This window comes from Eurytemora carolleeae, unplaced genomic scaffold, assembly GCF_000591075.1.
Source record: "Eurytemora carolleeae unplaced genomic scaffold, Eaff_2.0 scaffold1017, whole genome shotgun sequence".
NCBI classification, from domain to species: domain Eukaryota; kingdom Metazoa; phylum Arthropoda; class Copepoda; order Calanoida; family Temoridae; genus Eurytemora; species Eurytemora carolleeae.
Window position 1 is genome coordinate 87,854 of NW_019396902.1, and position 25,102 is coordinate 112,955.

Below are 25,102 nucleotides of genomic sequence, written 5' to 3' on the forward strand. Positions count from 1 at the left end.
CTTTGAAGTGTCAAAGACAAGTTTAAAAGATATTTGGATTAGAATATTAGATTTTGTGTCGATTGTTCAATTCCTTTTTATTCAGAAAGATTAAATATCCAAAAATGTCCCAAGTGAATTTCCGCAAAAATACCAAAGTTGCGCCTCTGGGCAGGAGTAAAAGTAAGTAGAAGTTAGGGTGGAGAATTCAAAGATGTTGACAGAGCTAAATTAAAGAGAAGAAACTGAGTAAAAAAGTCTATTTGTTTAAACAGCTCAGCACACGGATTATCTTGCTTAGAAAAAATAAACAAAAAGTTTGTCCCAGCAACGGGATTCATAAATTAAAGATTTAAACATTCATGGATATAATTCAAAAACGAGGCTAAAAAGGGAGGATAATCTGAAGAGAAAGCAATAATAGAAGAAATGCGAATCGGTGATGGAGTTTAAGAAAAGAAAAACAGAAAAAGAGAAAGGTAAAGATATGGAAGAAAGGAAAGGAGGGAAGAAGTACAGGATAAAAGAGAAAAGAAAAGATATGGAAGAAAGGATAGGAGGGATAGGGTAAAGGAAAAGAGTAAAGATATAGAAGAAAGTAAAGAAGGGATAGGGTAAAAAAGAAGAGTAAAGATATGGAAGAAAGTAAAGAAGGATAGGGTAAAAGAGAAGAGTAAAGATATGAAAGAAAGGAAAGAAGGATAGGGTAAAAGAAAAGAGTAAAGATATGGAAGAAAGGAAAGAACGATAGGGTAAAAGAGAGGAGTAAAGATATAGAAGAAAGGAAAGGAGGGAAAAGGTAAAAGAACAGAGTAAAGATATGGAAGAAATAAAAATGTGGGGGGCGGGGAAATTCAAACATATTTAAACTCCTTTAAGATTCAAGATAAATAAATAATATAGATACTTGAATAGAAACAAGGAAAGAGAAGAGTAAAGATATGGAAGAAAGTAAAGAAGGGATAGGATAAAAGAGAAGAGTAAAGATATGGAAGAAAGTAAAGAAGGATAGGGTAAAAGAGAAGAGTAAAGATATGGAAGAAAGGAAAGAAGGATAGGGTAAAAGAGAGGAGTAAAGATATGGAAGAAAGGAAAGAAGCATAGGGTAAAAGAGAAGAGTAAAGATATAGAAGAAAGGAAAGGAGGGAAAAGGTAAAAGAAAAGAGTAAAGATATGGAAGAAATCAAAATGTGGGGGGCGGGGAAATTCAAACATATTTAAACTCCTTTAAGATTCAAGATAAATAAATAATATAGATACTTGAATAGAAACAAGGAAAGTTGATAAATAATAAGATAAAACGAAAGGTAAAAGATGAAAAACAATGATTGGAAAGAAACCAAGGAAAATGAAAGATAAGATGAATAAGAGAAGGAGAATAATACCTAAGAGGAAGCATAGCGTAAACCAGAAATGTTGAGAAGACGATCTCCCAAACTCCTTCAACCATCTCGTGACGGGGCGGCTCTCTATCCAAACTCCACCCGAACGAAACTAAAATATTCAAAACTAAATCAGGTTTTCAAATTCAATTCACTTCACAAGAACTGAATTCACTTTAATTCAAAATTATTCTAGAAAAATGTAAAGTTTATATAATTTACCGTTCTTGAAAATTAAATGCATAATTCGGAAGAAATGAAAAAGAAAAACGAAAAGTAAGCTGTAGGAAACCTGTTTATTTTCAAATCAAGCCATAATGTGGAATCAGTCCCTTTAAAAATTTGACTACTCTTTGAAGGTTTGATATTAGTTGGTGGAGTTTCTCAAAGTTTTAAAAGGACCCAATATACATAAAGGTTTGGATAAATTGTTTTAAAATTCTGAACTCTGAATATTATAGAATTATGTATTATAGAACGGAGTAAAGGAGAGAGGGGGAAGATTACATAAAAATATTTCTTCTTATAAAATATTTTCCCTACATTATCATAAAGATGTTCGATTTTTTTATCTTTGTGAAAAATATAATTCTCTTGGTGGTAGTCTACTGAGAGTTAAACAGGTCATAGGACTGAATACAAATATAACAAAATTTAAATGTCATTTTCTCTTTTCTATATTCGCAAACATTGCGAAGAGGACAAAGGAAAAGTTGTTTGAGATGGGTAAACATAATATTCTTGCATGCTAGAAGTGTCAAAACTACATCCTAAACAGAGGCGTATTCAGGGAGGGGGGGGCTATTGGGGCTAAGCCCCCCCCTGGACCAGTGAAATCTATTGATTTCAAGGGGTTTTCATGCCCAACGGGTGCTGAGCCCCCCCCCCTGGAAAAAAAAATGTAAGCCCCCCCTGGACAAATTCCTGAATACGCCCCTGATCCTAAATGTTAAGGGTTCTTTAAAGGGACTGTAGGCGTATGTTTGATTCACATCGATACCCATTAAACCTTTGTCTGATCACGAGTGATGGATAAATTCTTGTTTTCTAGATGAAAATTGATAATTTTCTCTATGCAAGTTACATCCAAATTTATGCAACAAGAACAGTGAAAAAATCAACACTTTTCACGATAAAAACGACAATATCTTCTTCATTGTTTCTCATATAAGAGTGACGTTGTTAATCGGACATTACTGTTCTAAAAAAGTAATTTTCTTGAAAATATGTTAACAGTCCCTTTAAAATTTCAAACATTTATTTAAAAAGTGAAAAAATATATTTAGTATTTGTTTAAGTATAGAATCAATCCTGAGATAACTTTAGAATTTATAGTAGGACCTGGAGTACAATTTACTGATTAAAAAACTCAGGATAAAACTTAACCAAGATTCAACATGTTAACCCCCCCCCCCCTTCAGCGCATTTATTTAATCCCTGTATTCTTGTCTGGACCTCAAACTAATGTCTCTAAAAATGCAATTTCTCCCGAATTATATCCTTTATCTAATGTGGGTTAAAAAGTTGTTAAAAACAGATTAGTGTCATGATACATTGCTCCGATATTATTAGGTTAGGATGCAATCATACGTAATTGGATTTTAACTCGCCAAGCTTCACGCCCCTCTTTAAGCAATAATTTTAACGTTCAAGTCCTGCTTTACAAGTCGCCGTTTTTTTACGTAATTGTAAAACTCAAGATTTCGCGGATTTTTCTGTTAACATTGATCGACATTATTTTCCGGACAAATTGTTTCCATTTTTAACGTTAAAAAATGTTTAATTGGTTTAGCGTTTTTTTTTTAAATTTAGAAAAGAAATTAGTGAAATATTTACCTAAAACTTTGTACTTTGGTAAGTTTATTATTTGTAAATCTGGGTTTTTACTCTCATAGCAACCAGAGTTAGTAAACTAATGCAGGTTTAACATGAAGTAAAAGCAAGTTTAACAAAGTTTGGAAATTTTCAAACACAATTAAAATTTTATCATCGGAACAAAATGATCATAAAAGTAAAATCTTTTTAAAATTTGATATCATCCAATTCGATGTGTAAATATTTCATACTCTTAAATGTTGATTGTTGTAAATCCGGTTTAAGACGGGGACAGTTTATCCTGTATCCGGAGATAAACAAGAGAAGGAAGAACTAGAGTAAACACAATGAAATGGAACTAAAAAGTGTAAGATAGAAATCTGCGTAAACTATTCCAATCATGGTGAAATATCAACGAAGAAAATGTGCACTTGAATTATCTAATTTCCAGGTTAAACCGCAGTAATATAGTTTTGTGGTTGATCTAAGGTGTGATATCTCCGTTTAAGGTTTTATATTTATTACATTTTAGCTCCGGTAGCTAGATTACTACAGCACTTAATCTTTTCCTAGCTCTAACACTATGTAGATATGTAGATATCCGAACATAAAACTTAAAGAAACTAGAATGTGTAAGCGATAGTTATACAATATACATAACCCCAAGTTTCCATAGCTAGAATAATATGAGTTGGAATTCTTAGAGCTAGAGTAATTTCCCCCAGAGTATACCAACAGCTGGAGTAATTGGAGTGAAAGTAGTAAAATTGTTTAGAGCTAAAATACTTGGAGCTTGAACTAGAGCTTAGAGCTAGAGCCTGAAGTTTAGGAGCTTAAGTGCCTGGAGATTTTTTTAGCTAGAGTGTTTGAATTTCCTGTGGTAGGCGATTAGATCTATATAATAAAGACGACTTTATATTTCAATTTTGATTTATATCAAGCTTTTGAACAGCACAGATACACAAAAACATGGAAACAAAAAAGAGTTGTCATTTAAAAAGTTTTTCTTTTTTTACCTTTTAAACTTGTAATTTGATAAAAGCGTGTTAACAATTATAACTTTTAAAAAATCGTCTTCTTTATATTGATATAATCGCCTACCATCGAATAATAAACACAAAAAGTATGGAGCTAAAGAGTTGTTTAGCATTAGTGGTGAGATCTAAACTCCTATTAATTGTATTTTGTAGAAACTTTAAGACGAACAGGTGAACCCATTTAAATATTTTTAAACGGATGCAAATAGAAAGGGGTTCAAATTTTGAAACGGGGTTCACGTGTTTGAAAGGAAAAAGAAAATAAACAGTGATAACCTGAAAACAATGAAATAGGAAGACGACATTATAGCAATACATAGGTGTATTTGATGCTTAGTTTTACTAGACACTTATTAAAATTCAATTAGTGAAATGGGTCTGTTTACACTGCACAACTGCTGTCTAATTTTCTTTGGACTATTTAAAATTTTAACTTAATTGTAAAAGTCGTCTTCCTATTACAGGGTTTTCTGGCTATCACTGTATTTGTAAAAATATTTTCTGAGTTATAGTAAGATTGTTTTGGTTTTTTTGTATGTAAAATATAGATTAAAAGATATGTTTTGCTCCGCATCGATTCATCATTTCAATCTCACAAGATGACTGATATCGTTCTTATTCTTATTTTACAGATAAAAAACATTGATGCATGATGATGTTAATAGTTCTCAATGTTAACACTGAGAAATATTAAAACTATTATCTGTCATCAGGAGAATTAGTTTTATCTAGAATTATAGAAACGTGGAAGAAGAAAACGACTGTTATCGTTAAGTTATGTTTTCAACAGTCAAATGAACATGAAACACAACAACTGTGCACGTTACAGCGACCAACAGACCCATTTCACTTTATGAGATGATTAAATGTCGTCTTCTTATTCCACATTTTTATGGGTCCCACTGTGTAAAATGTTATTAAATTATGTGATGTTATTAAATTATGTGATGTGATAAAATCTTTAAAAATAAAAAGATAAATTGACAACAGATATATCAAGAAGTAAAACATTTGTTTTCACATATTTTGTGGTTTTCATAGCATTTGAACAACTTATCTAATATTTTTTACATTTTTTACATTTTTTTAAAAATCTTTGCAACCTTATAGTTTAAACCTTTGATATTGATCAGGATCTAACAGAAGTCATAGTTTTTATATCTATGTCTTCGAAGTTGTGTTGCAAACTTGCAAAGTAAATCAGATTTTGCGGCAAAGAATCAATTTCTTTGTTTTGCAACACTTTTTTGTCCAACAACAGATGTACAAGAATGATTGCATCCTTTCAAGGGAACACAATTTCAAGTGAACCTCCATGTAAAGAGTGGCATGTTTGATTCACAATTGTACCCTTTAAGTATCTTTCTGAGTAACAGTGAGGAATGAGCAGGTTACCGCCTGTTTTCCTAGTCAGCATTCCACAAGTGACTTTTATAAAAAGAAACAATTAAAAATAATAAATTTTCTGCTAGAAAATAAGGATACATCATTCATCCTGGATCAGACAAAAAATATAAAATACTGGATCAATTTACAATTTAACAAGGAATTAATTTGTATCATCTTGATAAAGCAGTTTGATTTGTTTTATTTGTATATGTATTTATCTAAGGAAGGAGGGGGGGGGGGGATTAAGACCCCATAGATACAAATTATTAATTGATTGATTGATTGAGCTTTAATCTTTGTCCTTTTATCTCAAGGCAAACATTCTATTTGCAATTTAATAATTATAAAGATTTTGAATTTGCATATCTGGATCTGACAATCTTGTGCAAATTCTTGTTTGCTAAATACATTTTTTAATCATTTTTTAATTAGCACAAGTTGTTTAATGAAAGAGATGCTGCTGCTGGATTAAGAATAATGGCAGGGTAGGTTTCATTCATCCTTCCTTTCTCTATTATCATTATTATCGTATTTATTTTACAGGGACTGTAAGCGTAATTTCAAGTGACCCTCCATGCTTTGTCTGATCAAGTATGAATAAGATATCAATGTTTTTAATTTTGAAAACTAATTGATTTAAATTGTTGGTCCTCTACACGAGTGACTAGCGCATTTCTATACTGCAGGAAACCCTATAGAAATTATTACAATTTAACCCTTTTACCCATAGAAAAAGGACAACATCTTTTAAAGGTACCGTTGTTAATCGGGCGTTCCAAATTTTCGGCGGAGGGTCACTTGAAACTAGGCTTGCAGTCCTTTCTTAATGAATGAGTTTGGTAGCAAAAAAAGCATTGATTTTTCCAATTCAGCCATAATAAACTCAACACCACCAGCAGGGAAAGTGTAGGGGAATGATTTTAAAAACAAAATATTTACCCCTGCCTTTAGTCTTTTATACCCCCGTTAACTTATCTTTATTTATTACTATTTCATTTCTTATCTTATATTGTGAAGTCATTAGTTTTGAATTGAACTAAAATATAAACATTGATAAATCCTCCTAAATACCACGTGTACTTCACTGCATCTATTATTCTGTTATTTGTTTATAAGTCACAAACTAGTCCTGCCTTGGCTGAGAATAATTATATATCTCTGAATCCCCCACCCCCAGGGGTGTATATTTTCTTGAAAAATCATTCCCTTTTTTCAATATCTTTTTCCACAGTGCAGAAGTAAGGTGTTTGAAATATGAAAAAACTTTCGATATCAAAATTTTTTTTTTTGCACATCATAAAAATAATTTGTTCTTAAAATTATATTTCCCCCCCCCCCCCCTTCAAGTATGAACTGGTAAAAATCTTCTAGTATCTTACAGAACTTGAAAGGCCTTCATTATGGCGTGATTAGCTTTAAACCTGGAGTTAAATAGTTCAATAAAGAATAATTTATTAAACATAAAGCTATCAATATCAAAATTATTAGTCTCATCTTTAACCAATAAACAGCAAGTACTAGTTTCAAATTACCAAAACGAATTGAACAAACTTCAGTTCTAAAATAATGAAAGCAAGCGAGATATCCTTCATTTTATTTGAAAAATCTAAATTAATTCTGTTAGATCAACAAGTCTAAGATTTAAAAATCAAAGGTTTACACAATCAGGTTGCAAAAATATCGGGATTCGAAAATTTGAGTTTGTGAAAAAGACTCACAGAAAATAAAACATTGCAGATATAAGCGAACGGCTGTCACTGAAAACTCTGCATATCATAATCCTCTTTTTCTGTCATTTTATGCGATTGACAGGGTGCTTAATTTTAAGAATAAATTAACGAAATAATGTTTTTAAAAAAAGAGTATGTTCATCTGTTCCTGTTTATCTCTTTAAAAACACATTCTGTTCTGTAGAACTAAAAATGAAGAGTTTCCCAGTTTAAATTGAAAAACAAAGATTGTGGATGAAAAGAACTGAAAAGCTGAAACGAGGCTGGAAATTGAATAAACGGAATCTATTTAAAAGTTCTAAAAACCTTTTTCCTTTAACATATTAATTTACGGTTCAAAGAAAGAAATGAGAGTCAGACTATTTTAGTGTTATCAAGGTAAGTTTTTTTTAATTTGTTTTTCATGTATTTTGTATTTTAACATTCCATTAAGGGGGGAAAGTAAAATGGACGGGTATTAGCTTGACAGGAGAAGGAATGATTTAACTGGAAGAGCTAGAACAGAGAAGGAATGGTTTACCTGGAAGAGCTAAGACAGAGTAGGAATGGTTTACCTGGAAGAGCTAGAACAGAGAAGGAATGGTGTACCTGGAAGAGCTAGGACAGAGTATGAATGGTTTACCAGGAAGAGCTAGGACGGAGAAGGAATGGTTTACCTGGAAGACCTCGGACGGAGAAGGAATGGCTTACCTGGAAGAGCTAGGACGGAGAAGGAGGCGCAGAAGACCAGAATCCCGTAGCAAACATATCCAAGATACAAATCATCGACAACGCGCGTGCACAGCACGATGAATATCACCACAAATATTCCGCAGTGCGCGCTATCGTAAAGGTTGCGCACTGTCGGTGCCTGAATGCTCACAAAGCTGGTTGTAGCAAGGGCGGCTGTGAGCACTACAAAGAGCGCAACGGCAGCTGTTATACTCGCATGTTGAAGGCGAAGAATATATCGGCGGAATAAACATTCCAGCTCTTCATTCTCAAATCTGAACCCGAGCAAGCAATCAGTTATAATCCTAACTCGGAGTAAACAATATACAATTTGTCATCATGAGGGGAGTTAAAGTGGCCATGTTGAGAAGGATTAATTGAAACGATGTGTGAAAGAACGAACATGGAAAAATAAAAGCAAAAATACTTGAGACTTGACAGTGCACGACAGGTTTCAGTTTGAACAAAAAATGACAAATAGAATTTTATCAAGAAGAATAAAGGGTTGGTGAATTGAAAGAAACAAAATAAAGTTTCGGAAGAAAAAAGAATGGCAGGTAGGGGTGGGGGGATCCTGTAAACAGAGGGTGAAAAATGATAAAATTTTGGTCCGAAGACATATTCTATTGACGGGGAAAGAAAAAATGAAATTATGAAAGATACAAAATTTGAATGTAAATTATAAAAAAGTCAATATGAAGTCAATATGATTATTAATAATAAAAGACGAAATACCGAACCAAACAAAATAATAAAAAAAAACTTTTAAAAAATAATCAGAAAAGGATAGAACAAAATCAATATTAATTGGCATAAAAATTTACAATATTCATAGAGACTAGAAAATATGAATGATATTAGAGACTAGAAAATGCAATTAATCTTGGTTCCAAGTATTGCCGAACCCCTGTGTGTGGGTGTTTGGTCAGTTGGATAAAAATAATTGGTCAAATCTCACAGAATATGTTTAAACCAAATATTAATTATTGCGCGCGAGATTAAGATAAAACTGGATTTGCAGAAAGCAGGGGTGTATAAGGTTCCCAAAAACAATCACATTTTTCAATCTAAATATGTAAAAAAGTTTTTTTTAAATATCAGATATTCTTATTTTTGCGGGTTGCTATTTTTCGATAAAAATTAAGAAATTTATGATTTTATCACATTTTTGGAGGGGGGGGGGNATATTACCCTTTTATCTTAGTAGTTAGTACCTATCCTAGTAGTGTTCAACCCTTCCCCCCCCGTTCTTTAAATTTGCATGATAAAGCGTCCTCGTAATAGAAACGTTAGTTCAGAGCTATACAATAGTTCTGACTCGGGGTATCATAGAAACCATCTCATCATATACCCAGTTCACACCTCTACCCGGAGAAGGATTACAGGGTGCCACTGTTCTCCGTAATATGTGAGGTTCTATTCCAACAAGAACCATATCTCTCTATAGTTGTCTCGTCTATTTTAGGTTGAAAAAGAGATTGAATGAATGGGATAAGCTTATATCTTTCTTTAAATATATAAGCAAAGGGATACTGAATATATTAATCGCAGGATAACTTCGTAAACATATATATAAGCAAGAGATAACTTTCAATTCAGGCATAATATATAATTAACCCCTTACTGAGTTAAATCTTACAAAAGAAGACATGAGTTGGTTGAAATCAAAGAAACTATGGTTAGGATATGTAGGGTGTCCCACATCAAATTTAACCGCGTCAATGGGTCTAAATTACGATTTGGGGGACAAATCAGAAAATTTAAGAAGAATGAACCATTTTGAAAAATTTAATAAGGCTAATAGAATTTTTTTTTGCAGAAAATGCTAGATTTTTAGACTTTTATGTGCGTATTTTGGCGATAAAAAGATTGGAGATAATCAAATATGAGATGGGACGCTCTGTATATTGACAGTTTGTTGAATCAAGCAAACTATGGTTAGGATATATATTGACAGTTGGTTGAAATCAAGGAAACTATGGTTAGGACATTTATTGACAGTTGGTTGGAATCAAAGAAACTATTGTTGGGTTATATATTGACAGTTCGTAGGAATCAAGGAAACTATGGTTATTAAACTGAAGTCAGGATATATCTTAGGAGTTTAATATAACCAGGGAAACTAAAGTCAGGATATATCTTGTGGGTTAAATAGAACCAAGGAAACTGAAGTCAGGATATATCTTGTGGGTTAAATTGAACAAATGAAACTAAAGTCAGGATATATCTTATGGGTTGAATTGAACCAAGAAATCTAAATTCAGGATAAACCCTCTGGGTTGAATAGAACCAAGGAAACTAAAGTCAGGATATATCCTGTGGGCTAAATAGAACCAAGGAAACTAAAGTCAGGATATACCTCGTAGGTTGAATAAAACCAAGTAACTAAAGCCAGGATATATCTTGAGAGTTGGATAGAACCAAGGCAGGATATATCTTGTAGGTTGGATAGAACCAAGGAAACTAAAGTCAGGATATATCTTGATAGATGGATAGAACCAAGGCAGGATATATCTTGTAGGTTGGAAAGTACCAAGGAAACTAAAGTCAGGATATATCTTGCAGGTTGAATAGAACCAAGGAAACTAAAGTCAGGATATATCTTGTAGGTTGAATAGAACCAAGGAAACTAAAGTCAGGATATATCTTGAGAGATGGATAGAACCAAGGCAGGATATATCTTGTAGGTTGGATAGAACCAAGAAAACTAAAGTCAGGATATGTCTTGTAGGTTGGATAGAACCAAGAAAACTAAAATCAGGATATATCTTGTAGGTTGGATAGATCCAACGAAACTAAATTCAGGATGTAGGTTGTAGGTTGGATAGATCCAATGAAACTAAAGTCAGGATATATCTTGTAGGTTGGAAAGTACCAAGGAAACTAAAGTCAGAATACATATCTTGTAGGTTGGATAGATCCAATGAAACTAAAGTCAGGATATATCTTGTAGGTTGGAGAGTACCAAGAAAACTAAATTCAGGATATATCTTGTAGGTTGGATAGATCCAATGAAACTAAAGTCAGGATATATCTTGTAGTTTGGAAAGTACCAAGGAAACTAAAGTCAGGATATTTCTTGTAGGTTGGATGGAACCAAGGAAACTAAAGTCAGGATATATCTTGTGGGTTGGAAAGAACCAAGAAAACTAAAGTCAGGATATATTTTGTAGGTTGGATAGAACCAAGGAAACTAAAGTCAGGATATATCTTGTGGGTTGGATAGAACCAAGAAAACTAACCCCCCTATAAGCCCATTTCATCAGGGAGTAACCACAAACTACCAGAGTTGAGCTGAGTGCTAACTTTTCCCATTTTTATAAACGCTTTCACTCTTTACAACCTTAGCTGCAGTAATGGTTAGAGTCAAACCAAGAAAATAAATATTAAGATTTAGAACATAACTAAATTAGATGTAAGACAATTATTATGATGAACGACAAAACAAAAATTGTGAAGATGTAAGAGAAATAAAAAATATTATGATGCAAGACATGAACAAAAATGTAAGAAAATGAGGACTTTATACTAAACTGTCAAAGCGGGGACCACTGGACAGAAAACGTTTAAAAAAATTATATTTTTTTATTTCTGGATTGCTTGTTATTCCTGTGTCTATTGACTAGCCGGCTGAAGATGACCTTCCTATGGCTCGTCATTGCTTTAACGCTATGATCCATATTGAAGGTTGGATTTTCCTCCTGGTTCCTTCAATCCTCTCTGGGTCCTTCAAACCACTCCAACCTCAATCCTCTCCGGGTACTATTATCCTACCAGCCATCTTCCTCATGGCCAACTAACCTGAAATAAATTTTTTAGGTGAACAGGAGGGATAGTAAGAGAAGATTAAACTAAGAATAAGAATTGGAACCAAAATGAAGACGAGAAAAGTGTTTTTAAGGCTTTTGTTTAAACTTCGTTAAAAAATTGAAAACAATCCCTTCCAAGCATATAGGTTTATAGCTTTATAGTGCACTCAAGGCAGGATGAAGATTAACCTGGAGTCAGATGTTATCTATACCTGGAGCACGCCAGACATAGAACTCATTATTCTTAATTACGTTTTTTACACTTTCTTCATTTCAACTTTTTAATTCATTCATGCATTTCAAGATTGCGTAGATAGTACAAGGAATAACAAGTATAAAAGGAAAAGGAAAGAGATTATTGATGCTAATGTAATTTTGGCGATTGTTATTTTTTTTTAAACGATTTACAAAGATTGCAGAGATAAAAACTGCTTTTAGTCTGAAAAGTGATGATTTTTCACAACTAAGACGAGCAAAAGATTACTTAAACACGGCTTTGATAATAATAATATATTGATAGATAAAAAAATTTTCAGTTTGTATTTGGCAAGGGTTTCACGTTTCGGTTTGACTGTATAGGATTCACTTAAAGATTTGGTTGCGAAAGCTGGTCAAATTTTGGTTGCGGAGTTCGTTTAAAGATTTGGTTGTGGAACTCGTTTAAAGATTTGGTTGTGGAATTCGTTTAAAGATTTGGTTGTGGACATCCAGACAGTCTTTTCAATACACAGAAGATAAGCTTACTGAATTTAGTTTTCAAACTTATACAACGGATAGATATTTATAGACAGATAGACATACACACTTATAGCTAGAGATAGACAGTAGACATACAGCTATACATATATACAGATAGACAGGATAGAAATATATTACACATAGAAAGGATTATATAAAAATATATAGACGAATATACAGATATTTAAATCGACAATCGACATATTTACATATATTTGTATATAAATAATAAATAAAAAATAGATAGACAGCAAGATAGATAGATAGCAAGATAGATCTATGTAAAGATGAATTCGGTAGATAATACAGAGGAAATGAAGAAGATAAAGTTGAGAAGGATAAGAAGGAAAATATATAAATATATTCATATTTAGAAATATATTTTATACTTTGAAATATATTCATATTAAGATATATATTTCATATTTACAGATACATTTTATATTTTGAAATATATTCATATTAAGATATACATTTCATATTTAGAAAGATATTTTATACTTTGAAATATATTCATATTAAGATATATATTTTAAATTTAGAAATATTTTATTTTNGAAAACTCAGGAGTTTCGTTCAACGATACTGTTTTAAATTTCGGGCTCAGGAGTGCCGTAAACTATTCACAGCAGGGTTGTAGAGTACGTAGAACCGATGATTTAGAGCTTGTTTTTTTGTCTAAATGGGAAAAATCTTACGATATTTTTATCATTGACAGTTTGTGTGTTGCTTTCCCGTGAAAATACTAAAATGAATTTACTGAAATATTGAATAAAAGAACGTCAGAATATTTCAAGGTTTTCCTGATTAATTAATCCGAAATGAATTTAATTAATGGCTGAAGTAGAAACTGAATAATTATGAATATGGAATAATGATAAATGAAAATTATCAATATAAAAAGAGATGGGGGGGGGAGGGGGGAGGACTGTTTATTAAAAAAGTATTTGGACAAAAAAAAACTAGAATAAATTAATCTTCGGAATTAAAAGAATAAAAAATGTTAGAAAAAAGTTTTTGTATTTTTTTACAAGCTCAACTTTAAGTGGCGTGAAGCGACATTATTTTCTTGAATGCTAATATGTTGATTAGATCTAAATATACACCGGCTTAATATTTGTCTGACAGGTGGGTAGATAGATAGATAAATTCAAATATTTTAAACCAGGGCTGTATATCTCAAGTGTACATACATTGTACACCGTTGGATCACATTCTGATGCGAACATTTACAAGGATTGGTCAAATATTTCTTTTAAAACTGAAGCTAGACAGAAACTATAATATTTCTTTTAAAACTGAAGCTAGACAGATACTATGATATTTCTTTTAAAACTGAAGCTAGACAGAAACTATGATATTTCTTTTAAAACTGAAGCTAGACAGAAACTATGATATTTCTTTTAAAACTGAAGATAGACAGACACTATAAAATTTCTTTTAAAACTGATGCTAGACAGAAGCTATAATATTTCTTTTTAAACTGATGCTAGACAGACGCTATAATATTTCTTTTAAAACTGAAGCTAAACAGACACAATAATATCTCGTTTAAAACTGAAGCTAGACAGACACTACAATATTTCTTTTAAAACTGAAGCTAAACAGACACTATAATATTTCGTTTGAAAATGAAGCTAAACAGACACTGTAATATTTCTTTTAAAACTGAAGCTAGACAGAAACTATGATATTTCTTTAAAACTGAAGCTAGACAGATACTATAATATTTCGTTTAAAACTGAAGCTAAACAGACACTTTCGTCCAATCCTACTACAATATCCTTCAGTTAATTCAGTTTATTTTTATATTCCAATTTAAATCTTTTTTCAAACTTATCACCCCCCCCCATCCACCTTCCCTGTTACCATCTTGTAATAACGAAGTAATATTGACCCCTGTATTTTATCTAAATAATGCATTTGCTAAATAGGACTCTAGTATTGGCACATGCTGTTTTTAATAAATATATAAATTACAGATACTGGACTAAAATTAATATGTCAAATTACAAGCTCCTACACTTGTAACCAAAGTTAAAAATAAAATATACAAAAGTTTATTTATCTACATTTTGAATGTTAAAATCCATTCAAATACACATTACAGGCACATAATAGACAATGTATATTTAAAAAACAAAATTTGTCGGTGAATTTTTTCCATTTTTTGCGACCTTAAAGATTGAAAAATGTGCAACAGCTAGAAAGTCCCGAGGAATAAAATCTAAACAAAAAAATAATATTTGTGTTAGGTTTAGATGATATTTGGGGGCCGAGCACTACGGCTAGGAAATGCTTGAGGACTTACATATCTGTGTGTGGTTTTCAAGGTTGCACACTTTTCACAAAATTAATTAATAAAAGGAAGAATTAATAAATGAATAAAAGAAAGAATGAATAAATGAATAAAAGGAAGGATGAATAAATGAATTATATAAGATTGAGTGAATGAATAAATAAATGACACTAACCCTAATTAATTGCTAATGCATAATGGTTGAGCAGTGAACAGCTGGTAAATATACAATGCTACAATGAAACAAGGATACAAATACAATGATACAATGATACAATGAGACTAAGTTTGAACTAAGAATCAAGATTATACTTCTCTTTGTTCCTAGCTAATAGTTCTATTTATCTACACATCTAGAAATAAAGGGAGCAGTAAAAAATAATCGAAGATGAAATACAAAAATATTGAAACTGTGTTTTAGAAATTTTCATTAAAGGGGAGGGGGGGGGGATGGTTTCTGTAGATTTAACAAACAGATAAAATCTCCTGTTGTCTCGGTTTCAACGCATATTGCGTGGTAATATTTGGAGCAAAAAATTATAAAATATTTTAAAATTTCAACAAAATTCACTTTTTCCTGCTACATCCCACCCTTACCCCCCACTCCCCTGTCTCTTGTTAACCTACTTGCTTCGGGAACCCAGCTTTACCTGGAGATTAAAACAATTTTTAAAACTAAGCTTAGAACATTCTTTTTCATTCTTCTCATTTCCGTTTCTCATATTTCGCGTGCCTCCATCTTTTTTCTTACCCGATATCTTGATTCCTTTCTCTCCATATTTTTCCTTTTTTCTCATTTCCGTTCCAATTCCCATTAACTTCTCCATATTCTGTTCTCCATCCCACATAATTCTCATCAATCTTTCTTTTATTCCGTCTCCCCCCCTCTCACTTCCTTTCTACCCTCCCCCGCCCCCCCTCCCTCCCCGCCTGGCTATGGGGTGTAAGATACACATGTTGCCAAACGTAATTACGCAAATACATCAGATTTGCATATTTCTGGAACCAAAGATGAAAAATATGTTAGTTTCTGTTTACCAACACATGACATAAGTACATTTACTAACAATGCATACATAACACACGTATGTACTGATTTGCATATGCATTCATAGAAGTCACTAAACTCAATCAACATCAAGTAAATTTTCTTCATGCATTTAAAACTAACGTACGTAACTTTTATTTCTGGATAGAGTCGTTTTCTGAATTTTTTTTTTAATCGAAGTACTGCTAATATTATGTAGAGGGTCCAAAAAACGAAAAAGCACACAGATTTTAAAAAGCAAAACAGGGTTTCAAAAACCCTAATAATAATTTTTTGGGACATAGGCAAGATTACTCCTTTATGGCGTTACTTTTAGAATATTTAGTAGTATTTAGTGGGATAAAAAAGTTCCCCCAATTAATATAACATAAAACAATTAGAATAATATATATTTACACTTTACATTCTAGTTTTCCTTATTAAAACCAACATTAAGATTAGATCAGGAAAAATTCAGTATTTTTTTTTTACCATTATCTTGACTTAAATAATAATTTACTAGCTGAAGTGCCCGGCGTTGCCAGTGGAATTTTGAAAACTTCTAAAATATATTTTTTTATATAGCTTATGTCATCCATAGGGTACCATGGGTTTCCTAAACAATTTCAAACAATTTGGTTCAGCCGTTTGGCCAGCTATAGCTAATCTATATGTTTATATATATAGATGAGCAAAGAGCTAGCTTTTATTATATAAATTTTCATTTTAATGAAAATTTACAGTTTGCGCTGTACATTCTGAATAAATCTGAAAAATTTCAATTTTTTTTGAATAATTAGAACACATCAAAATATATTAATTGTTGTACGATAAGGGAGGTTGATTTTGGAAAATCCACTTGCTTCACCCAGAATAGCAAACGTCTTTAAAACGTCTTTAAGAAAAGACTCTCAATCCCATACAACACGAACGAAAACCGTTTTTTGGGGCGTGACTAAGGATTTGAGTCTTTGCCACAAACTCTAATTCCTATATTTTTGAAACCGAATGCCGTAGACCTTAGATATTTAAAACTATGAATTCTGTTAGATCAAATAATCTAAGTTTGAAATATCAAAGGTTTACACCATTAGGTTGTTAAGATATAAGGATTAGAAAAGTTGAGCTAGTGGCAGAGACTGAATTCCTTTGGAATCGAAATTTTTTTGTTAAAATATGATTTTAATGATTTTACATAAAACAATGTTTTCCCTCAAAGTTGTTCAAATCTTTATGCTCGATCCACAACCTTGTAAAGCACTCTAGATTTCGCAATTAAAAATCGACCTCCCTTTTATACATTGTACATTGTCTAAACCCTGGAGAAGAGATATTTGTAAAGGTGAACCCTGCTCCCCCGAGGGAACAAGAATATACAAAATATTTCAATTTTTCTACATAATTCAGGATTTAAGAAGAATTCTATATTAGTTTGCTACTGGGAGGAAAAATAAAAAAATATAAAATGAAGAGGGGAAAATAAACAAGAAACAAGAAACAATGAAAAAAGATAACTTTAAAAAATGTAATTTTTAAGTATTAAGAAATATACAAACGTGACAATATAATTTTCCAAGAAAGAGAACAAAATTATGTACAAAGTCTGCTTATAAAAATATTCTAATATTTGTATCTGAGCAATCTTTATATGTAATATGTAATATTTATTTTGTATATTGCATATTGTGAATATCTGTAGTGTTTGTATATATGTAATATGTATAGACTGTAGTATTGTATATATTTTATTAGCTAAAGCTGAAGAACAGAGATATATGGATCTCTTATATATAAATACGTAGAAATTGCAGAATCCCCCCCCTCCCCCACCAACCCCCGAAAAACTTGGCATTTAAACAATCTCCTACCATCTCCCCCCCCCCCCCTTCACTTTACATCTCTTCTTTTACTCTACGAACTCTACAGTAGTTTCAGCTAAAGGAATTCAGCATTGGCAACAAACACAAATTTCTGAATTTTCATATATCTTGGAAACCGGATGGTGTAACCCTTTGATATTTTTAACTTAAATTAAATGAGATAACAGAATTCAAAGTTTGAAATATCGAAGGTCGACAAAATCAAGTTGAAAAATTCTAGGGATCAGAAAATCAGAGTTTGTGGCAAAGACTCATTATCTTTCTTTATTCCTGTTTAAAGATTTTATTTTTTTTAGGGGCGTTTACAGAGGGGGGGGGGCAATGTTTGTTAAAAAAAAAAATTTTCAAAATATATTATTTCTCTTTAAAAATTATTTAAACAAAAAAAGACTGAGGTCTAAACTTTACTTTAAAATCTTACAGTTTGACTTTAAATTGTAGTTTTATTATTCAAGATAAAAAACTTGCTCCTAAACCCAGCAAACATTGAATATTACAAATACTCAATTTCTTATAAACCTAAGAATAAGATATTAAGTGAAAATATTGCTTTTCTCATAAAACAGAAGTAGAGAACTAACCATTAACAGGATTTAAAAATAATTTGATATGTTCTAGCAGACTAAAATAAATAATATATAAATATTTTTGACAAGATTAAAGGAAAACAAGCCACACATATTGTATATAGTCAATCAAGAACTAAAAAAATTGGTTGGTGTATTCGTAAAAAGTTGTATTGTCCTATTGATGTTTATTTTTGGCAATAAATTAAAGTTTCCAGGTCATTGACATAGATTCTCGGTTCTATGCATAGTTTTGTTTTAAACATGATTTCCAGGGTTGAAACATAGTTTCTTTGTCCTAAACTTTAGTATCTTGCGTCCTAAACATAGTTTCTTTGACCTAAACTTTAGTACCTTGCGTCCTAAACCTAGTTTCTTGCAATCTTAAACATATTACATTGCAGTCCTAAACCTATTTTCTTGTAGCTCTAAACATAGTTTCTTGCAATCCTAAACATAATTTCTTGCACTCCTAAACATCGTTTCTTGCAATCCTAAAAACAACTTTATCATGCCTGTCTTCTGGTCCCAGGATCAGGATCGATGCAGACCTGAGTCCAAAACTAAAGAATGCACGAATTTTAAGTTCGAGGTTAAAAGTTCTGTAAAATAATGAATAGCTACTTAAATATTAAACTTTCTCAATTTTAAATTTGAATTTCCCGGGAAAAATCTGAACCAATCAGAGAAAAGGATTTAAAGAATTATTACGTAAGCATCGGTATTCGGTAATCAGCTGTTTTTAAAATTTAAGTTATTTACGTGATGGAAAACAAAACATATTTCCAGTTACAACCGTATTTTAGGTTTACGTGCAAACCTTAATTAATCTAAAACGTGAAATTTATTAAATCAAGGTTTTTACTTTTAAATATATCGTAATTATAGTTGAATGCCGCTTACCGCTGAATGATGATTGACAAATAGGGATTGCGGGATTTCAAGATTTTAACCCTGTGTTTAAATTTTAACTCGTCGATTTCGGCGAGTTAAATATTCAACCACAGGGTTAAATATTTAACCTCACGGTTAAAGTTCAGGTTAAAATTAAGTCAAATGTAGCATTTAACCATGAACTTAAAATTTAAGTCAAAACTTTTCGTTCTTTAGTTTTAGACTCAGGAGCAGATTTATTATCATTTCTCTCCAAACTAAACCCTAATGAGGCGTAGTGTTGATTAAGATTGAAAACTCTACCTCGTCTCTTTGTTCAAATCTCCTCATCTATTCATCTCTTCATCTACTTATCTACTTAATACAACTACAAGTATTGGTGAGAAGATGTGGTGTAATTATAGGCAAAGTTTGTCTATGCACTGTAACGTCTTTATAGTTGAGTTTCAATGCAATTTAATGGACAACAAACTAATGAAAATCAACCTCTGGGTGACGTCATCATGTGCATTATAAATTTAACATACCTTGTTTTAAAGTCTTAATTTCTTGAAATTAGACTTTTTCTTAAAAATCATGCCTCCCCCCCCCCTCTCTCTCTCCTCAGAACGTGCTGTTGGAAAGCGTATTAAAGATGAAGAATGATGAGATTTATCAAAAACCTGGAGAAGGAGGATGACAAACCTTAAATTAAATGGATAAACATCTTGAATCGCTGGAAATCCACTTCTCCTCCTTCCATCCATAGAACTTATACGTTCTTATTCGAGAAACTATTAAAAAGCCATGACAATTATGTCGTTTTAATGAAAAAAATGTGAACAAAACTTGTTTCTTCTAAATCTCCGCTGCAAAAAAATGTTCACTACAAAAAAGGGACTATTAAAGTAACTCTTTTTTGATTGAGTGTCATATCCGATTCACAATGGCACCCTTAAAAGCTATGTCTGATCAGGAATATATTAGATATCCATGTTTTAGTTTGTGATAAGTTTCAGTTTTCATTGGTGGGTTTTCTACAAAAGTGACTTGAGGAAATTTAGCTTCAAAAGCAATGGAGAAATGATCAGAATTAAACCCTTTTCCAGTCAATAAAAAAACGACGCTACTTTCCACATTATTAATAAAGGTTTCGAGGGTAACGTTGTAAAGCGTGGCATGTTCCTCTTCATATAGAGGGTTATCATGAATCTAGAGGAATAACATCAAAAATATCATAACTAAGTTAAAATTAACTTATCAATTTATATACTAAACTTCAATTAGAGGCAAAATTTTAATTTAAAATAGAGTTTCTAAAATAATCTCATTAAATATTTTTGATGAATTTTTTTTTGTTTAATCTCGACACATCAAGAATATTTTTTTCCCATTTTAATTCTAATCTTCAAAACTTTGTCTTCTTCGTAATTGTTAAAAGTTTTGGTCCTCTCAGTTACATTTCAGAGATAAATTAAGACCGTGATGAGTTTCAGTTTTCTCCGACACACACAAGAGCCTAGAGTTTAAACTGTCCATACAAACCTTGAGTACAGTTTTCATGGCTTAAATACAGTTTTTACTTCAACTATAGTTGAAACTTAAACTTGGGTTCAACGTGATTTTTGAGAATTTTAGGAAAATATTTTGACGTTTGTTACAAATATATTGATCTCGAGTTAAAATTATTTCACTGATTTATTTCACTTCTGTATTTTTTTTTTATTTTTTTTATCCTTTTTGTCAATTAATTAATTGCAATGTGTCTTTTTTAAAAACAGTCTTCTTTAACCTATCCCATCATTTTCTTTAATCTTAAAAAAGATTATATATTTAAAGTTTAATAATCAATCTTGGTTTATTAAAATAATTGAAACTAAAAAGAGTTTTGAGTATTTTAAGTTTTTTTACATTTCTTTTATATATTGAAGATCGCTTTTACATTCCGTCCAAAAAAATCCCTCAAAAAAAACCAGGATTGTTGTTAAATAAAACATCCATATTTTAAAACGTATTCCAGTTCTTTTTAACAAAATGAAAATGATCTTATCCTTACAATGCACTACCATGGTCAGTTTATCCAGAGCTCCGGGTTATGTTCTTGTATTGGTACGTGAGTAACCTTCCTGCTTTAGTCTATCAATAGTCATGCTGCACAGTGCACACACTGAAAATATCAAACTTTCATTTTTTATATTTCGATCACGTTGCTAGTCAAACTTACTAATTGATAATGTAAAACAAATTTATTGTAACCCTTTAATGTCTTTTTCTTTCCATAAAATATTCTTTTATGCATTCTTTCTCAATCAAATTCCAAATACCTGTTTTTCTCTTTTTTAAATTTTTATTTCGTTTTTTTAATCCTTTACGTTCTCACAAAAAAGGTTTTTTTTGCATCTCAGTTATTTTACTATATAGCTTTACCTGTTATATAACCCCTTACCCCCCCCCCTCACTTGGATTTTCTATTTTCAACCCTCTTTTACAACATCCGGAAGATAGAACTCCTTTTTCACTCCCTAACTTTATGTTTTTATTGGAAAAAGTATATTTTATACAACTCTGACGTTAAGCCTAGAAACTTTTATATTTCGATTCAAAGACATTTTTTTCTATTTTTAGATTATGTTTAGACTTAGGTTTAAGTTAGAGCAGTTGAGATTTAGTTTTAGTTAAGCGTTTAGAAGTGTTGAGGCTTAGTTTTGGTTAAGAGCTTAAGACGTGTCTAAGCTAAGGATTAAGAGCTTAAGAAGTGTTTAGACTCATGTTTAGGAGCTTAAGAAGTGGTTAAACTAAGGTTTAGGGCTTGAGAAGTGTTTAGACTAAGGTTTAGGAGCTTGAGAAGTGTTAAAATTAAGGTTTAGGAGCTTGAAAACTGTTTAAACTAATGTTTAGGAGCTTGAGAAGTGTTTAGACTAAGGTTTAGGAGTTTGAGAAGTGTTTAAACTAAGGTTTAGGAGCTTGAAAAGTGTTTAACCTAAGGTTTAAAAGCTGGAGAAGTGGTTAAACTAAGGTTTAGGGCTTGAGAAGTGTTTAGACTAAGGTTTAGGAGCTTGAGAAGTATTAAAATTAAGGTTTAGGAACTTAAGAAGTGTTTAAACTAAGGTTTAGGAGCTTGAAAAGTGTTTAAACTAAGGTTTAGGAGCTTGAGAAGTGTTAAAATTAAGGTTTAGGAACTTAAGAAGTGTTTAAACTAAGGTTTAGGAGCTTGAAAAGTGTTTAAATTTTGGCTTAGTTACAGTTTAGGAGATTAAATAGTGGTGTATTTAAGATAGAAGAGTTTAAAAAGTATTTAAATTTGGGGTTAGAAGATTGAAATTAGTTAAACTTAGTTTTAAAAGTGTTTGGATTTAAGGTTAGGATCTGTTATGGTGTTTAAGCCAAGGGTTAAAAGTTTGTGTTCAATAATTTATATATTGAAGGTTTTTAGAAAAGAGCAATTTAGTGATGAGGGTTGGAAACCTGAGGTTTAGTGATGAGGGTTGGAAACCTAAGGTTTAGGCTGCTGGCTCCTTGAATCTAATATTAATCATTGAATACTAGCAGACACAGGGATAATGATTCTTTACAACAATTAATCTATTCATCTATTAATCTATCCATCCTCTCTTCTACTCATCTATTCATCTATTCTTCCTCTCATCTATCCATCTACTCTTCTCCTCATCTATTCATCTATTCTTCCTCTCATCTATTCATTTACTCATCTATTCATCTCTTCATCTACTTATCTACTTATCTACTCATCTATACATCTATTTATCCTTCCATTTTTTCAGTATTAAGTTTTCTAATTTAAACACTTAAAGTTGAGAAGAAAGGCAGTTTTTTATTTTTGCAAGTACATAGTGATTTAGGAGTCGAGGACTCAGGCCTGATGGTGTTATTTTTTCATGCGAATAATTGTTTTATTGTCTTGTAGCAAAAGGGCAATTAATATAAAACTAAAAGGGGGTGAACGCTAAAACAGTTGTGGCGATTCTGCATTTACTACCTGAAATAAAAAATTCAATAAATAAACCTTTATTCATCAAATTACAAAAATCAATTGTTTACAAAACAATAAGAATTTGTACGAAGATTTGATTAAAAAAAGAATATGGATTTTTTTAAAAAGAACTTAAAGGCGGTCCTAGAGAGCAGAATTATACAAAAATATATAATCAAAGTTGAATATTTATACGGGAGTAAGCTAAATGTTGGGAGCTGTCATACGTTGAGACTTTTTATCACTATATTTGCTTTTGTATTGAAGTAAAGGGAGGGTGGGATAGGAGGGGGGGTGCTTTGGAGACCAAGATTTATTTGCTGAAAAGCTTCGAAAGAATAAATGGAAAGAAGAAAAAAGGAAGGAAATTTTTTAAAGTGAAGTACGTGAAAAGAAAGGAAGGATAAAAGGAAGAAAATGCAAGTTAGGAAGAAGGTTGGATAGGAAGGTGCTGAAGGAGGAAGGGAATTATAAAAGTAAAAGGAAGGTTGGACAGAAAGGTAGGGCAGGAGGAACGGAATGATAAAAGGAAAAAAGCAGGTAGGATAGGAAGGTACAGCATGAGGACGGAAAGGATCAAATGAAGAGATCGTTGGATTGGAAGGTAGAGCAGGAGGAAGGGAAGAATCAAATAAAGAGAAGGTTGGATTGGAAGGTAGAGCAGGAGGAAGGGAAGGATCAAATGAAGAGAAGTTTGGATTGGAAGTTATAGCATGCAGGTGGAAGGGAAGGATCAAATGAAGAGAAGGTTGGATTGGAAGGTAGAGCAGGTGGAAGGGAAGGATCAAATAAAGAGAAGGTTGGATTGGAAGGTAGAGCAGGAGAAAGGGAGGGAGAAAGTAAGACGTTAAGGAAGGTTATATACGAGGGATGTAATATTCATATTTACGGTAGAATATGTCAGTCATAAACAAAGTTTTAACATAAAGATTGGGTGTGGTCCAAGACAAGCACCATTTCCTAAGAAAGGGTGGGTAAACGCATAAAAAAGGGAAAGGATATACAGGGTTACCCACAAAAGATGAGACTTTAATGACGACCTTCACTATAACGATTTGAAGGTGAAATTTGGTCGTTTGAACTGAAAATAGTCTTCTAAGGATCTTTTAAAGGGACAGACCGGCTATGTAAGGTAGTTAAACTGAGTATGCAGTGTTGTGGACAAATTCTTTAGGATTCATTTAAGACATATAAAACTTTTTAAAGATCTGTAATCCTGAGTTTGAGCGCAAAGTCGTACTTTTGGGTAGATACGTTTTCAGAATTGGTTTTTTCATTATTAAATAACGACGACAAAAAATGTAAACAAAATTCTACAGTAAACTAATTAGTTGTTTAGGAACAGTTTGAGAAAATAAAAATTAACTCTAATCATCAAAAATAAGTAATATTATTCAATTATTAGTTTCTATAATCTCTCTTGAATCACAAAGACTTTCTGTAGATTTTCTGGAATTTTTATTAAAAAGACGACATTTGAAGAATTTGAAGACATCTGGGAACAAATTCATAGAAAATAAGCAATTCAATATAATAATGAAAAAGGAAATTATAAATTCTAACTTCGATTTATTGACAACTTTTTAATATAATTTTCGTCGTCGTTATTTAATAATTTAAAAACCCGATTCTGAAAACGTATCCACTCAAATTCATGATTTTGAACGTCGACTTTGAGCTCAAACTCAGTAATTCTACTTCGTGGAAAAGTTTTCTATGTCTCAAATTAATCCAAAAGAATTTGTCAACAACACTGCATATTTAGTTTAACTACCTTACATAGCCGGTCTGTTCCTTTAAATGAGTTGGAAAAGAAATAAGAAATAATAATGTAGGGAACCTTAAATGTAGGAATTAAGTTTTAACTAATTACGTA

General features: G+C 31.7%; 1 protein-coding gene across 1 annotated transcript in view; it reads right to left on the minus strand.

Moving 5' to 3' along the window:
• LOC111709929 (adenylate cyclase type 1) overlaps positions 1 to 25,102 on the minus strand; it is a gene marked incomplete at its 3' end in the record, with an annotated part of 71,467 nt that overhangs the window by 37,460 nt on the left and 8,905 nt on the right. The window contains exons 2-4 of the mRNA XM_023483897.1: positions 11,653 to 11,844; positions 8,023 to 8,318; positions 1,365 to 1,473 (exon numbers count right to left, since the gene is read on the minus strand). Of these exons, the coding sequence (XP_023339665.1) occupies positions 1,365 to 1,473; positions 8,023 to 8,318; positions 11,653 to 11,723 (476 nt within the window). The remainder of the gene's footprint in view (positions 1 to 1,364; positions 1,474 to 8,022; positions 8,319 to 11,652; positions 11,845 to 25,102) is intronic.